The sequence below is a fragment of the Ixodes scapularis genome, unplaced genomic scaffold, assembly GCF_016920785.2.
Source record: "Ixodes scapularis isolate PalLabHiFi unplaced genomic scaffold, ASM1692078v2 PGA_scaffold12__126_contigs__length_90152505, whole genome shotgun sequence".
NCBI classification, from domain to species: Eukaryota; Metazoa; Arthropoda; class Arachnida; order Ixodida; family Ixodidae; genus Ixodes; species Ixodes scapularis.
The window spans coordinates 27,706,122-27,721,939 of NW_024609838.1; the positions used below are offsets into that span (position 1 = coordinate 27,706,122).

General features: G+C 48.0%; 1 protein-coding gene across 1 annotated transcript in view; it reads right to left on the minus strand.

The window, feature by feature from the left end:
* LOC8036995 (KICSTOR complex protein SZT2) overlaps positions 1-15,818 on the minus strand; it is a 169,139-nt gene that overhangs the window by 1,228 nt on the left and 152,093 nt on the right. The window contains exons 63-69 of the mRNA XM_042289347.1: positions 14,325-14,455; positions 12,814-13,158; positions 9,621-9,754; positions 7,224-7,311; positions 4,709-4,861; positions 3,312-3,515; positions 2,409-2,477 (exon numbers count right to left, since the gene is read on the minus strand). Of these exons, the coding sequence (XP_042145281.1) occupies positions 2,409-2,477; positions 3,312-3,515; positions 4,709-4,861; positions 7,224-7,311; positions 9,621-9,754; positions 12,814-13,158; positions 14,325-14,455 (1,124 nt within the window). The remainder of the gene's footprint in view (positions 1-2,408; positions 2,478-3,311; positions 3,516-4,708; positions 4,862-7,223; positions 7,312-9,620; positions 9,755-12,813; positions 13,159-14,324; positions 14,456-15,818) is intronic.

The window sequence follows — 15,818 nt, forward strand, 5'->3', positions numbered from 1 at the left end:
TTGGTTTCTTCAGGATCGTGTCAGGTACCAAACAAGTGTCGACACACCACTCTGGTTGCCGCCTTCACTCATAGATGGCGGTAGCTGTCCAGAGTGTTGTGTTTGCCACTTGTCTGCTTGCCGCCGTCGCTCATTGATCGCGGCAACCTTTCCAGCCAAGGCAACCAGACAACTCGTAGCTGCCGTCGCTCATAGGTGGCGGCAACATTCCTTCGGAGGAAGAAGAGTGGGAACGGAACGAGTGGCGACGTGCGCAGCAGCGTGAATGGTTCCGCAACCGCCGCGAGGCCGCTATCGCCTAAAGTTCCACTGCGTCGAGCGCTTAAGATTCCCTTGCAAAAGAAGAGCAGATCGCTCGCCTGGAAAGCCACCACCGAGAACAGAGGCTAGAGCTCCACTGCTCGTTTTTCTTCACCAGAGCGGAAAGGCTGAGGGTTATTTACCATTAAATTTGTGCCTTAGATCAGGGGTTCTCAGACTGGGTTCCACGAGTTGGTCTCGTGGGTTTTGCGAGCACGCAGATCGCAGTCTCCCTAGTTTAAAGGGCAACTCCGGTCCATACTTTCAATTTTGGTATTATGACTGTTATTAGGGCAGTCAGCGTCCCTGAATTGCAAGGTGTAATTTTTTTCTCGTTAATGCGCGCAGTTTTAAAGATATCGACGCCTCAAAGTTTTGTTTGGGGCGCTGCCAACAAAACCAAAACTAGCCGCTCGAGGCCCCGGCAACACTGGAAATCAGCCGCTATGTGAACGTGACGTCAGGATCGTTCTCGTTGAACGAGTACTCAGACCGAGTGGCACCTACCTCTGTTTGCGCTAGCCGTCTAAAGATAGGAGGCAAGCTGATTTTGTTTTAATTCTGTATACGTGGTAGTTATCCAGCATATGTAGCAAGAGTTAACTGCGTATACCCAAAAGCTAGCAACTGGAAAACCCGTGAACTTGTACAGTGCCATACTCGGCACCCACCGCCGTGCATGCGCTATGCCGTACTCGTCGCTTGTATACCCAAAAGCTAGCGACTGGAAAACGAGTGAACTCGTTCGGTGCCGTACTTGGCGGCTGTCGCCGTGTGTGCGGTCTTCCGTACTCGTCGCTAGGCCTAAATTGTCATCGGGGCTCCGCAGATGGAGCGGCGTTGCTCTATGCCGTGCTGCCTGTGACGTACAGTACTGGGGGCCCTCTCACTTTTGCGCTGCGGGTCAGTCCCAGACACGAAGCTTTGAGGCTCTCCGGCGCAGGCCGCGGCGCCCGAACACACGTGTGCTGGGCTGTACAAGTCTGTTTTTTGGGGTTTTTTTTCTTCTGGCGCGTAAAAGCCGAAGTTCAAAGTCCACTCGTCAAGCAGCGTTCATCCACACCTTCTCCAATTTCCGGTGCGTTGGAAACTTGTGAAAAAGCACCTCCGTGTGGCGCGGCATGTTGTTTGAGCAGCCCACAGTGCTACAAGTTGCACTCGGCATCTTTCGAGGAACAGCTGGGCAGTATTGGGTGCACCGAGTCGCTCGCTAAAAAATGTCTTGGAGTCCTCACAAGCAAATAAACAAAAGGCCATACCGAAGCTACACGGGCTACAGATAAAAGCAATGGCTAAACACGCCAATCACAAGCCAAAGTAGCAGTGGTAGCGGCTCAAACAAGCGCACTCCGCGCAACGCCCGGACCGGAGGAAAAAAAGAGAACGATTCTGCCGTCACGGCCCAATGTTGCTTTAGCGATCGGAAATTCGCTGTCCGCCCGCTAAGGAGTAGTGGCTCGCGGCGGGTCGCATTTTTATTATCAGCATTAGTTGAGAATGCGGCGTCCCACGGACGTAATATTTTGGCTGGGGTCGTATTTTGTGTCACTACAGCAATACCAGTAATTTATTTCATTTTGAGTTTCGGCCGGAGTTGCCCTTTAACCTTCCACGGACTGAGCCATAGATTTAGTTGGTGTTGCAGAAAAAGCAATTTCAAACTTTGCACTAATATGAGTAAAGTTTGAGAACCCCACCTTGGATGACCCACGACATCGAACATATTTGGTGCACACAGTTTGAACGCCACTTCACCATAAAAGAGAGAGCGACCGAAACCGGCCGATTCTCGACCGACTGTTTTCAGAGTGAAAAGCAAACGAATTTCAAGCTGCAAATTGTGTTCTGTGTAGTTAGGTTCTTAAAAGTCATGTTCCAATTAAAAAAACCTCGGCGAGCGTAAATAGCCAGTCAAAGTCCCTTCAAAAATACAGAGCGTGTCTTGTTAGGTCCATGCTTCTTGCTTTGCGACTAGTCCCTCGGTGACGTGGTCGGCAGACGCCTTGACCTCAATGACTGCGGGGCGATACCAATAATATACCGGGACCAGCCCCATCCTGCATTTCTTAAAGCTGTCGAAAACTGTGGTAGACAAGCTCATCACTCACCGCCCGGCTGGTTTGGGCATTTGTGGTCAGCAGCATGAAGGAATCTGCGCAGGTCGGTGACATGACGACCTGTGAAAAGGAAAAGAAGAAATATTTCTAGTAACAGTGACTCTCACCGAGGGTCGTACCTTCCGGCTTTTTATTCATTTATTTATTTATTGATAACAAAGGTACATTGAAGATCAACAGTGTGGGGCAATGAGCACAGCAAGCATACACGGCATGCATAAGACAGCATGCACGAATAACAAAAGATAACAAAAAACAATATGCCATTTCATAACATACGAGACAATGACCAAAAGAAACAAATGCCCTCATATTGAGGCATCTTAGACGAATAAAAGAACTTCATACCAACATAAACAAGGTCTCATCACAAACCATGCGAAAAAATATACAAAAAGGTAGATCGACAGGCTAGCGAAGTGCACATGACGAAGACACTGCGCACCTAGCTTAGTGACATGAGACTCTTGGAAAATGACTCGCTGAACGATCAGCAGGGTGTCCCCCGAAAATTTTAGAGGATTTTACGGCATCAGCTGTACTGGGTTTGTTTTGCCAAAAACAAACGGAGCATGCACACATTTATCGCAGGTGGCTTTGGCGCCGGGAGAGGGCAAGTATGGCAGCGAAACCCTCGCCCTTTTGCTAATAATAGTCGCGGTCGAGGCACAGCACGTTCGGTCAATCACAATTGCACTGAGGGTCATGTGAATGCGCTCCACACCACCTGCTCTTCGTCACCTTCTGTCGCTTGAGATAAAGCCTGATATAAAGCCCAAGATAATGCCCAAGATTAAGCCTGAGATAAAAGAGATGTTCTTCACTGGTACTGGAGTGTGCGGTCACCTCTTCCGCTGCTGCGGTAGTGTACAGCAGAAGTCTCCAGCGACTCACCAGGTGGTGTATGGACCCGTCAGGACTGGTGAAGAGTGAGTGGTTCTCGCTGTACCGCACCACCAGGACCCTGAGGAGCCCCTGGTACCAGGCAAAGTGCATCGACATCAGGGGTTTCAGCTGGGGGTCTGCCTCGTCCAAGGGGGCCATCTCCACATAGCCCAGGAGCTCCGTCAGCTCCGTGTAGCTGAGGGTCGGGCGTACCTGGCGACGCGAAAGAAACAAAAACCGTCAAACCAGGCACTTGCAATAAACTGTAACAATGTGACAGGTCGAAACCAAAGGCTATTTGCATGCCTCCAGGCTCCAAGTTTAAACGCAGAACGCGTTATGCAGCTGGCACCAAACCGTTTCCGGTTTTGCGGTCCCGTCGCAGAAGACTGTCGTTAGAGTAACCCGACGGCATTTGCATGGAACGCGAGTCCTCGCCTATTGGACGCGATTCCCGGCCGAACGCTGCAGCTAAGTTGCCGTCCGATCTGTGCCCCTCGATGGCTGATTGGCGAACCACTATCACCGTTATTGCGATGCTCGTTCGCGCAGACAAAGATAGATAGATCTCGTACAACGAATGGAGCCCTGCTACAGGTACGGCCGGCCGAACTCTCGTAATAAACTGAGGTGTTCTTGATATCGCGCTTCTTCCATCTTTGTCGGCGGTGCATGCTTTGGTTACGATTATAGGTTGAACCACAACCGTGTAAGTAAGGAACATGGAGGTGAACAACGGCGGCCACCGAGAAAGGGCCCCGTTTTCTTTCTGAACATTTCCCCAAATCGTTAATAACTTTTGAGTCGGTCACCAGCGAGCTCTGAAACTATGGCACCTGGTCCGGACAGCTAGCGGGAGTATGGCTGGGAGGAAACAGAGCGTTCAATATTTTTGCGGCGTGCAATAAACACCGTAAACTTTTTCCCCCAGACAACAGGTGTAAAACTACTACAGTGCCTGTAACGCGTCCCCGGCTGGTGTGTTTAGGGTCCCGCTGCACCCGTACGTCAAAAGTGGTCCCAAAGTGGCAACAAATGACGGCACAAAAGCCGGAGCATCACGGCGTCGGATGTCGCGGTCCCGACGGTTGGGTGTCGAAGTTCCGGCATAGAGCAAGAGCGAATGCGAGTGTCGCTGGCGTCGCGTCGTCCCAACTCCTGGCTGCCGAAGCTTCCACGAACCGTCAAGCCGGAAAGCGACCTGTGGCAGGATGGGTCTTTGACACCTCTGCCACCGCCGCTGCGACACCACCGGCCGCAGCCGGCATTGGCTCTGACACTTCGGTCACGCCAATGGGCAGAAATCGAGGGACCGCTTTTTCAGGATGCAGTAAACACACCGATCGGAGACGCAATGCAGGCCCCGTGGTAAAACTGCCGCACGACTGCCGAGCCGTGACACCCACCACGTTCTCCCTGGTGCCGGCGCTGGTGTCGTCGGAGGCCTTGTGGCGGCAGGTGAGGCACTTCCACAAGTAGTCTCGGCGGCAGTGCAGGGACGCCTTCGCCACCACCGCCCTCAGGTGCTCCGCAACGGACGCCGCCTGCTCCGACATCACCTGGGACGCGAAACCTTCGGGTGTTTTACGTGCTAAACTGATGAAGGGCATCCGGCACGCCCCAGCGAAGGACCGAGGATTCGTTCCGATTGCCCGGGGATCTTTCCACGTGCGACTGAAACTTTGGTTGAGCGGCGCCTTCTTCGCAATAGGCCGTGGTCGGATTGCAGGCGCCTCGACCGGGATTCGAACCCGCCAACCGGGGATTCGTTGGCTCGAGTCGCCGGCAGAGCGAGAATGGCACAACACGTCTTTCGAATGCCCAGCTTCTAGCACGAGCTTCATGCCTTCGGCGGGGGTCTGGCTGCGCATGCGTGCTCGGAGCACGAGACACACCGAAGCACTGTCAAAGGTAGGAAGCTCACGCTCGCAGGAGAACTGAAGCTTCTCTTTGCCGTTCACATCTTCTTAGTGACAGTAGCATTTTGCTTTAAAGCCATTGAGGTGGCTAACTGAGACATGATGAGCACGTTTTGCTACGAATACTAGGGGTGTGAAATATTGAAATTTTTTAATACGAATCGAATACGAGTTTAAAAAAAAAGAAGACTTCGAACTTTGATTATGTTTGGAATATGTGCGCACCACTAAGAAATGGCACGAAAATATGTAAATACTTCATTTATTACCTTCAAAACCAAAAATGATGTTAACAAATTCAACTGGTAATGCAGCTATTCTACATTGACTAGTAGTCACCTGTCAAATGCACATGAAGGCAGGCAAGAAGTGCAACTTGTAAGTTATACAAACTGACAAAATTAAGAATCTACAAAGTTGCACTTGTCTGACAGCATGCGAAAATTCAACCAGTAAAGTTGTCACACAAACTACTGGTAGTGACCATTTTAAAGAAAATAACTGAATTTGCCCTTGACTAGCCAGCAAGTTTGATATCAGCTATATTGAAATTATTGCAAATAATAATGCAAGAAAATTAATCGTTCCACATGCTATAAGCACACCCTTTTCGAAAAGACAACTGCCCCTGCAGCCAGAATGCAGGCTTGGCAAAACAAAAAACGAAAACTGCTCCTTTGTCGTGAGCTAAGACATACCGCATTTGCAGGATTCTAATGTTCCCTTTTTTTTTTCAGCAAAGTCGGTGCCCAAATATACATGCGCTTTGCAATCCAAACAAAAAAATCGAAACTTGAAAAAAAAAAAAAAAAAAAAACGCACTACTCGGTATAAGGTGGCTAGCCCCATTGCCATCGTGACCGTTTGTTTACGTTTGCCATTTTGGTATCTATATCATCACGCTGGTGGGAAAAGATAACAACAGATCAGTCAAGCACGTAGCCAGGAATTTTTTTTTTTTTTGGGGGGGGGGGGGGAGGGGTTGTCCATGACAAAATGCCGTATGGGGGGAGGGGGTAAAGGAGGTCCCAGCAAAATGAAAGATTTTGGTGGGGGGGAGGGCCGGGCCCCATAGGCCAGGCCCAGCCCCCCCCGCCCTGGCTAAGTGCCTGAGATCAGTACTGCATGGCCTCACAATCCCAGCGGCTCGCAAAGCGTTCTCTGGAAGACGACCCTCCCGAAGGCCCCAATTGCATGGCATCTAAAACGCTTTAGATGAAAGCAAAGATTACCTCTGTGGTCAGCGAAGAACCATCGTCGGACTCCGACAACGGCGACGAGTGCATGGTATTTATTTTTGTGTTGGCATGCGTTTCATAAAATCTGTTCTCTAAGGTATGTGTTCAACCTTCATTATTTTATCTGCACGGTAGAATTGGCAGCAATTTACTTTTTGAATATCTGGGAGCTAAAGCTACCTGAATCGTGCAAACGCGCAGTTTGTGCATAAAACGTAAACGGCAAGGCTTTACAAAAAAATGGCTACAATGAAGCTGTGGAATCCCTGCACAACTGCAGACACAAAAGACACCAGCAATGTTGGAACCCTAAAAACTATACAAATCACTCTTAATTTCTAGCTTCGAAGCTTACATTCTGTGGTGTCGCTTGCTCTGCCACTGAGCAGTACTTCATACATTTTAACGATGAGCAAGTGATTTTCGAAAGGGGCCTATGCGAGCAATTTGAGGCAACTAAACACAACTAAGCTCTGAATGTTCAGGGAATGTACCACACGCGGATTATTTGCTATTTGCTCGATTATTTGGCCATAACCAAATATTTGGAAATTTCCGAATATAGAATTTTGAAATCGAATTCGAATCGAAAGAAAAATATTCGATTCGTATTCGAAATCTGGAATATTTGCACACCCCTAACGCAAAAAGATGGGTATGGTGCCCTGGCACAGAGGGTGTTTTGGCTCAATCGACTATGTTTCTTTAGTGTGTTTTGCCCTTATTTGGGCATTTTTCATGAAAGGATGGCACAGCATCTTCACCTTTTGCATTAGAGTCTCGTGGGAACTGTAGTAGCCCAGGTAAGCCACCTCCTCCTCGCAGATTCCCCTGAACGACCCTTTCCTGGACCTGGTGGAGGGGACGAAAGAATGCCTCGTATCAAACAGCCAAACAAAAAAACAACCATCCATTTTTCATAACTTTTTCTTGAAAATTGCATATCGTAATTGATCAATAAAAAAAAAAGCTTTCCATATTTAATGTAGCCACAGAACCTTACAGTAAACCTCTCATATAGTAAAAAAAAATGTTTTAACAAGCAAACATTTCACTGTATCGGTGTCTTCACTAGGTAGTGCACTAAAGCCAAACGTGTTATCAGTATTGGAGCTTGCTCTAAAATCGCCCACAAAATTGCCGCCTACACATGCATCTTAAATTTTCTTCCAAGGTAAATTTTAGTGGTGTGGTGTGGGGTACACTTTCAAAGCACAACTGTCTTCCTGAAGAAAAAAAAAATTAAACCAGCACTTTTTTTAAACAGGGAGCCTCGATTTAAAAGAAACTCAAACCACAAAGAGCATTTGCAATTTAATGGCAGGCACCTCACACACTATTTGACTCCTCGTCTGTAAGTTGCCAGGTAGTGATGAGGACAACGGGGGAAGAGACCGGGCCAATCCTGGAGACGCTTGCACGCGGTTCACGGTTCCGCATCCTCCTCGCAGCTTGTATTGCAGACGCGGCTAATAAACCACGTGAGCCCGATCAAGCAGTAGGAAATACAGTATAGACCACTTACAACGTGACAGCTTATAGTGCAGGACCGGGTATAACGCGGCTTTTTTAAACCACTGGTTCGCCTCCCATAGAACTCCATGTAATTACATACCGCCTCAAAAGCAAGTGCGCGAAGGGAAATACCAGTTGTAGTGCGATTTCTGGAACAGAACGCCGACCGCACGCTTCCCTGCGCGACACTAGATAACGGCCCTAGCCGCGAGCGGCACTCGCGGGGTAAGGAGGTTGCTCGAAGAAGCGGGGAGAAGCGAAGAGGGAGGCTTCAGTTGCCATAGCGACGGAGGGACGCATGCACGTGTCGTTCAAGTGCGTGCTTCCCTCCGCTGCATTGGAAACAACCGCAACAACAGACCAATCGCAGGTCGAGGAGAAGTGTTTGCGCGTGTTGCATGCCGGTCGCGGGCCGGCTTCTTCTATCCGCAAACATGGCGTCGGTTGTGATCGTCGCTCCTCGTTCCGCGTAAAAGCGCTATCCTTGAAAGTGAATTTTCGTTGTCTGTCGCTATGATAACCCAGCACGTACTAGAAGGGAAGATCCACCTACTCGTGCGGCAATGTTGTGGCGGCACTCTCAAGACGGCAGAAAGGCCCGTGTTGTCGTGTTTGTTTACTTCGACTACAGTTGTGCTTTCTAAGCATTTGTGTTTTCAAACATCGCCCGGATTTCTTATTTGGAGCATTTCGCGCCTGTGCTCAAGTTGAAGGTATTACTGGCGCGTACCGTATAAAGGATGCGAATTTTCACGCGTTTTCATCACCGGAGAAAAGTGATTAGGATTAGCAATCCTGAACGCTCGCAACGTCCGTCCGCAACTTGTGACGCCGTTAAAAGGCTGCGCCAGGCGAAAGTCGCTTATTTCTTTCAAAATGTGTGACACACTTGAGAGAGAAGTGTACTAGTCTGGTGAAATAAAGACTTTCCTCAAACTAAGCTTTATTTTTCATCTAACATAAAATAAATTGTTTTACAAAGGTAAGTTGTCTCATGGCATGTATTTTGGCCTGAAAAACTGATGTTTTGGTTATAGCGCGGTACCGCTTATAGTGCGGATTTTCGCGACTCCCGCGACATACGTTATATGCGGTCTACACTGTATTTTGAAATCCAGGCACCATACGACAAGTGCAGCAAGCCGACAATGCTTTAGTCGAAAGCACACAATGCACTCAGCCGAAAGCAGATGATGCCGTCGCTTGCTTGCTGTGCCTAGCATTGACTGACCATGACTGACCATGGCCAGAAGAAAGCTAAAATAAATTAAAATAAAATTACACACACATTCATTTTACCAGACGCGATGAGGTGCGGTAGCTTTACAGGAACATTGTTAGTGAAAACAATTAGGAAAGGAAATGATACAGGGATGAAATGGTTTTAAAATGCTGTGCACATATCAAGGACGTCGTCAAGGGCGGCGTCAAGGGCGGTGTCGAGGACGACGGCGAGGATGACATCAAGGATGTGGGGTCATGTCAGCTTCAGCTACCGGCGCTTTCACAAACGGAGCTTGCACAACTGGCGCTTACGTGACCTTGCCCTTCAGCCACGTTCAAGGTCACGGTATGTGACCTTGAACGTGGTTGGGCCGATAAGGCTACCGCTTTAATAACAAAAGCAAACTGTTTGCAAGACGAACCTGGTTCCCCCAGCAGTACTGCTGGAAATGGATCCAGACGATGACACAGACGGAATGCCGATGGTGACGTTGGTGTCCTCCGGTGACACCACAAGCTGCGGCAGACGGCTGCGGTCCGGAGCAACAAATGACGTCTGAAACAATAGAGCCCGCCATAATGTCCTCAGTTCGGAAAAGAAGCAGACTTTGAAATGGGAACACATGCTTTCAAGCGTTACGTGCTGAACAAAAGACTTTCGTCACTCTAAATTCTCTATAACTTCATGGCACCAAGGGCACTATTTACAGTGAAACACTACTAAAACGATCTGATGAACAAACTTTCGCAAAATTCCTCGGCAAAAGCCTATTGTGCCCAAGGCATCCAGTTGAGTGAACTTCCAATAACTTTTTCCTGAGGTCCCTCGAAGTTTTCTCAAGTAGTATTTCTTATACATACTGCAACCTCAAATGAGGTCACAGTATGTATTAGGGATGGGCGAATATTCGGTTATTACGAATAGCCAACCGAATTCTGTTCTATTCGGCATTCACTTCGATTTGAATTTAAGTATTCGACAAAATCGAATTATTCAACAATATTGAATTATTTGACAATATAGAATTATTCAACCTTTCTAAATACAGTCAAACCCGACTATATCAAACCCGTTTACATCGAATTATTCCTTATATCGAACAATTTTGGTGCACAGTAATGTTATAGTGATAATATATAGCAAAAACTACGGTTGCATCAAACAAAATTAGCAGCCGCTACCTATATATCGAACTGCCAAGAGCGCTGTTTTGCTCTGCAAGCTGGCTTTCCCCCAATGCGGGCGGCCGCATTGGGGTAAAGCCAGCTTGCAAAAAACGCTGGCTCTTTTTTTTTTTTTTTTCCGGGCGACTGCATTGATTGCTTAGAAGAAAAGAAAATATATCTTTTGCGGAGAGAGCGGAGAGAGGGTGCTCCGTGCTCCTTCTCCCCGTTCCGTCCGCAAAAGAAATTATTATTGGGGAATTGTAGTAGACCGTTTCCGCTGCCCGCAGAGTACCCGGATAGCGCTCCGTACAAGATATTGAAGTGTGCAGATAAGGCTGGCGGCGCGCATGCGCAGCTGCGGCGTTTTCTTGACGGATACCGTAGTGGAGAAGAAAAACAGTATAATACCATTCCCTATTTTTTCTCAAGGCACAACCGCCAAAAAAAAAAAAAGAAGCCAGCTTGCTTTGTTAGTTGGCTTCCCCCAATGCAGCCACCTTTTTTAGGGGTAAGCCAACTTGCAGAGCAAAACGGCGCTCTGCAGGAAGAGGTGCTCCCGCTAGACGTGCTCCGTGCTCTTGGCATAGTTCGGCACTAATGCACGAATGTAGAAGGCAGCGGTTTCAGCATTTTGGAGTCCGTCGATAGCGTAGAAAAATAGTGTTATCGCGGATGCAATGAAGAAAAAGCAGCAGAAGATGCAAGATTACTTCATTGTGTAATATTTCAGCAAAAAGTGGATTTTTGAGAGCCAAATTCATTAAAACTTTTATACCGAATTACCCGCTATATCGAACTGGTAGACTTTTTTTGCGAGTTCGATATAACCAGGTTTCAGTTATTCTGGCTTGAATTAACGGCCAGGTGGCGCAAGCTTCCAACCGTTTCGACCCTTTCGTGCTACCGAACTCGATACACTTGAAATAAACAATTACAGTATATCTAATACCAAATAAAGGCAAATATAAAACTATAGTTTAAACATATCTCGCGGTATTCTTTCCTTGTACTATTCAAACTATTCGATCAGAAATTGTTCGACCAAAATCACTATTCGCTTCGAATTCGATTCAGACCCAAAATCCTCTATTCGCCCTTGCATAGTATGTACAAACAAAAATAGATAAGCCAAGAAAAGATGCCGGGGACACGTGGCATCACTTTCAAGAAAAGTGGAAGGCAAAGGGGTTTCCTGTTGCAACTTTGGTGCCTGGTGCGACACGAGGCATTGTGAGCACGTTCGCTAAGCAAGGCACGTGCAAGTTCGCATGTGCAGTGGTCGGCGCTGCTGGTGCTCCCACGGGAATGAAGAATCCTATCTTGTGTGCTGACAAGCACGGCTGGTCTTGATTCCTTTGGGAGCAACAATGTGCTTGACACCAGGAGCGCATCTTTGACTGATGTGTTTCCCGTTCTATCCCCGCGATGCATCAAAAGTGCCATGCTGTTGGATGCCGCAATTCCGGCACTTGGTCGAAGCTATAGCAAACATTAAGGGGTATTCACATGGGGGACGCCTTTCGGAGAGGGACATGCGTGACGTTAGTGATTGCGAAACCAGTGGAACTCCCTCCCCAAATTCAGCATTCACACAAATGGCAGGGAGTCGAGAGGGATGTCAGTGTTATCAGACGCATCTAGCAGTTGCTTCCTCGACAACAGGGCTCTGTGCACGCTGACGAGAATACATAAATGGAGGTGTACATCTAACGGCAATATGCGGTTATGACAGCAGCGCTGTTAGATACAGAAGACGACGAACTGCTTCCTGCTAAAAAGAAAATGCTTCTTGAGTGGGAAGATGCCAAAAAAAGAAGAATCAAGCCCGTTCTCGGTAGCTTGCAGCAATCTGCCCCATGTATTCCCGAGCTTCGTGTTTCACCTTCTACCATAAAAACTTTAAGAAAATCGCTTATAAGTTTTGAATAAGATAACAGTTCGTTCTGAGACTTTCGTGTATGGTTCGAACCACCAGTGCCACATCTGGCTGAAAACTGAGCAATCGACAAAGTATAGTTTATTTTTGCTATTAAAAAAATTAAAGCCGTTTCCTGCTCGCCTCCCATTAAGGGGAAAATTTTCCGCTAGATGTAGTGGGGAAGTCATTAAGGGGAAAATTTTCCGCTAGATGTAGCGGGGAAGTTTTCCCGCTAGATTTAGCGGGGGAAATTTTTCGCTAGATTTAGCGGGGACAATTTTCCCCTAGATGTAAGGGGGAAAAATTTTCCGCTAGATCTAGCAGGGAAAGTTTTCCAGCAGAGAAATTTACCCATCATGCATCGCGCAGTTACGCCGACGGCGATGGCGACGCCGCTTATGCCGGAAACGGGCGCCTAAGAGCTGCGCTCTAAAAAAACACACTTTTTTGGGGGGGGACACCCCGTACAACGTTTACCAACTGGCCTAATTTGTCATCTTAGTAAGGCAACATTGAGAAGCGCCACCGACCTGTGAGCTGCGACGGGAGGGACCGCCACTGGCCGGCTGCGAGCCGCCTGCCGTCAAGGTGGACGCACGGACGGGCCGGAAGCAGCCCTCGGCGTTCTCGTCCTGCCCCTCGAGCGAGGCCGAGGAGGCCAGCGGGCCCGCACTGGTGAACTTGGGGAAGAGCTCCCGCTGGCTCGTGAGCAAGATGTAAAAGCCCAGTGCCAGCACACCGTGCTCCACGAAGGCGGGCGAGGTGTCGTGGATGGTCAGGATGCCCACAAAGAAGTTGTCCGTCTGCTGGACGTCGTTGGCGTCCCGGTAGCTCACCTTCTTGTTCGAGATCTCCACCAGCGCATACTCCGTGTCCTGCAGTGGTTTTGCCCCCAAATGTCTCAAACAAGGAAAGAGCGAAGTAAATAAAAAAAAGTTACAAGTCAGTAATCCTACAAAAAAGGATGAGAAGTGGGCTAGAATGGTGTACACTTAGTTTATCCAATCGAAACAATGTTGCCCTTAAATGATTAGGATTCTTGGTGGCAATCGCAGAATCAGGAAACTTTTCGGAATCTGACAGATCCTTTGTCAGTCCAGCTAAAGAACTTTAGCCAAAACAAACAGTGTGGTGGAAGCTACGTGCTCGTTAGACCAGTCGTACGTCTGTCTTTTGGAACATTATCACACTCCCGCCCATACCCATGTGCAGAGAGCAGGCTCGGGTGGCGAAAGCAAGGCGGTTGACTGTTCCGGTGACTACGTAGCTCCCTACGAACTGTCATATTAGGAATGAACGGAGTATGGGGGTATTCACTGTTGTCCATACCAGAGTGCATAACTGCTCGGCACATGCTGACGGTCGACTTCCACGGTGCTTTTGCAACGTGCATTCCAGACCACTGAGATTGCCAGTTTTTGGAAAACCTATAAGAGTGAGCTCGTTCCGAGCATGGCCAATGAAGAGTGCACTCAAATATGGTGTCCAGTGAATACCACCTATTGTACAATTGACTGAAAACCATTGTTCCATCCTTGGGTTTTACTACTCAAACCTTACATGGACAAACCGGAAAGAGCCACTAATTTCTAGGCTGAAAGAGGTACCTTTCCTAAATAGTGGTAAAGTGTTACAAAGAAACCTTGAGCAGCGTAATTGAAGCCTCACAGTGCTTCAAGTCGTGTAGTACTCGATTCAGCTTATTGGCACTGCTCTTTTATTCAAATGCAACACAGTTCCGATACACCATGCTGTTCCCATCACCAGCATTAGGCAACACTGGTTTCAACTTATGACATAACTCTCACCTTAATATTGTAAATAAATTCATTTTGACACTACTGCACTGCTATATATTCTAATAAAATATGAAACCGCATACAAAAAGATGTTGAATTATTCAAACAGATTTACTTACATACTGTGCTGTCAAACTTATATTTCGAGCAGCACAATGGAGCAGCACAGGCTCTACAAATTAGAATTTCCCGCAATTACGGCACACAAATGAATGCCAACAAAAAACTCCACAAGAGCTCACCAGATCCGTGCTGTCGTCACACACGACGGGCACCATGCGAATCACCTTCATCCCGTACAGCTTGTTGTGGCCAATGATGTAGTTGTACAGCTGGTTTGGGGCCACGTTCAGACTGGGAATCACTACCGATCCTGCGCCGCACCGAGGAAAAAGAAATGAAACACACGTCTCAACTAAACGTGCAGCTGCGCGAAAATGGGACTACGGAAGAATGCGCAGAAGTGGGGCCGCTTTAGAAGCCAACATCGTACAATCTGTGGAAACTCTGCTCCGCTTCACCTTATCCGGCTGAACCAATAAATGAAAGCCAAGAGTGCGCCGTCATGGTGCTCGTCGACTTTGTGCGTCTGCCATCGCTGATTAAATCAATCCTGCACAGTGAAAGCGCCACGAGCCTGCGCTTTTTCAGTGCACGATTGGTTTAACGGTGCTTGCAAATCGACAAAGAAAACAAGCGCTGAGACAATGCACTTTTCGTGCTGCCTGATTGGCTCACTCGGATCGTAATGTCGGTTGCGGTCGAACTTAAAGTGAAAAGAAGTATAACGAGATGCCAACAGTGGTACGTGTATGGACACTGCCAAAACAACAAGTGCAAAATATTTTCTCCAGTGCCTGCACATTCGGTGCATTTACTCTAGCAGCCAGCTAAATAAAGGGTGGCATGATGTCCCGCTCGTGCCCGCATTGGGTTCTTCTGCTATTCCGTCCAATACCTACAAACAGCGAAGTGTTTTCGTGACGAAAATGTGAGACTTTGAATCGCCACCGCTACGAACTCACCAAACCAAGTGGCGAGCAACTTGATCAAAAAGCGTCCCTTCGCGTGCGAGAGCGGAGGCGTCAAAAAATGAGGTGTCTCTCCACGCATTAGAAAAGAGGCATGAAAAGGTAAGAGGAAGCGAAGACGTGTTTGACAAAGTTCTGTCACAGCAGAATCTCCTGGGTGGGTAGCAAACTTCTTGAATATGAGCCCTTCGTTCACTGTAGGACATCTGGTGGTTCCTCACTGACAAAAGCAACATACTCTTTTTAAATACTTCAACTCTCTTCTCGAAGACTAAGTCGTCGTTTGCAAGGGACCAGTGGATTTTTGAAAGCCGTAAAAAAGGCAAGGCAGTCATTGCTAAAACTAAGAGACGACGCTAGAATCTATTGCTGCACCCTTGGCGCAAAAAAGATGGCAAACTTGCTCGCTACGATTGGCAGATACAATGCATAGACACAAAGGCAAAGCAAAGTCAAGTCTGAGTGTTTTCCCTGCCAAACAAACGAAGGGTGTCTGGCATGCCCCGGCAGAGGACTGAGGACTAGTTTCAACCACTTGAGGACCTTTAAACGTTGAACCGAAATATTGGTAACACGGTGCCTTCTCTGCAACGAGCCCGCGTCAGATTGCAACCACCCCGGGCGCGGTTTAAACCCACCAAACGGGGATCTGTAGGCCAGCGTCCTGCCTCGGAGCCGCCGATGTGGCTCGTAAACAAGGGCACC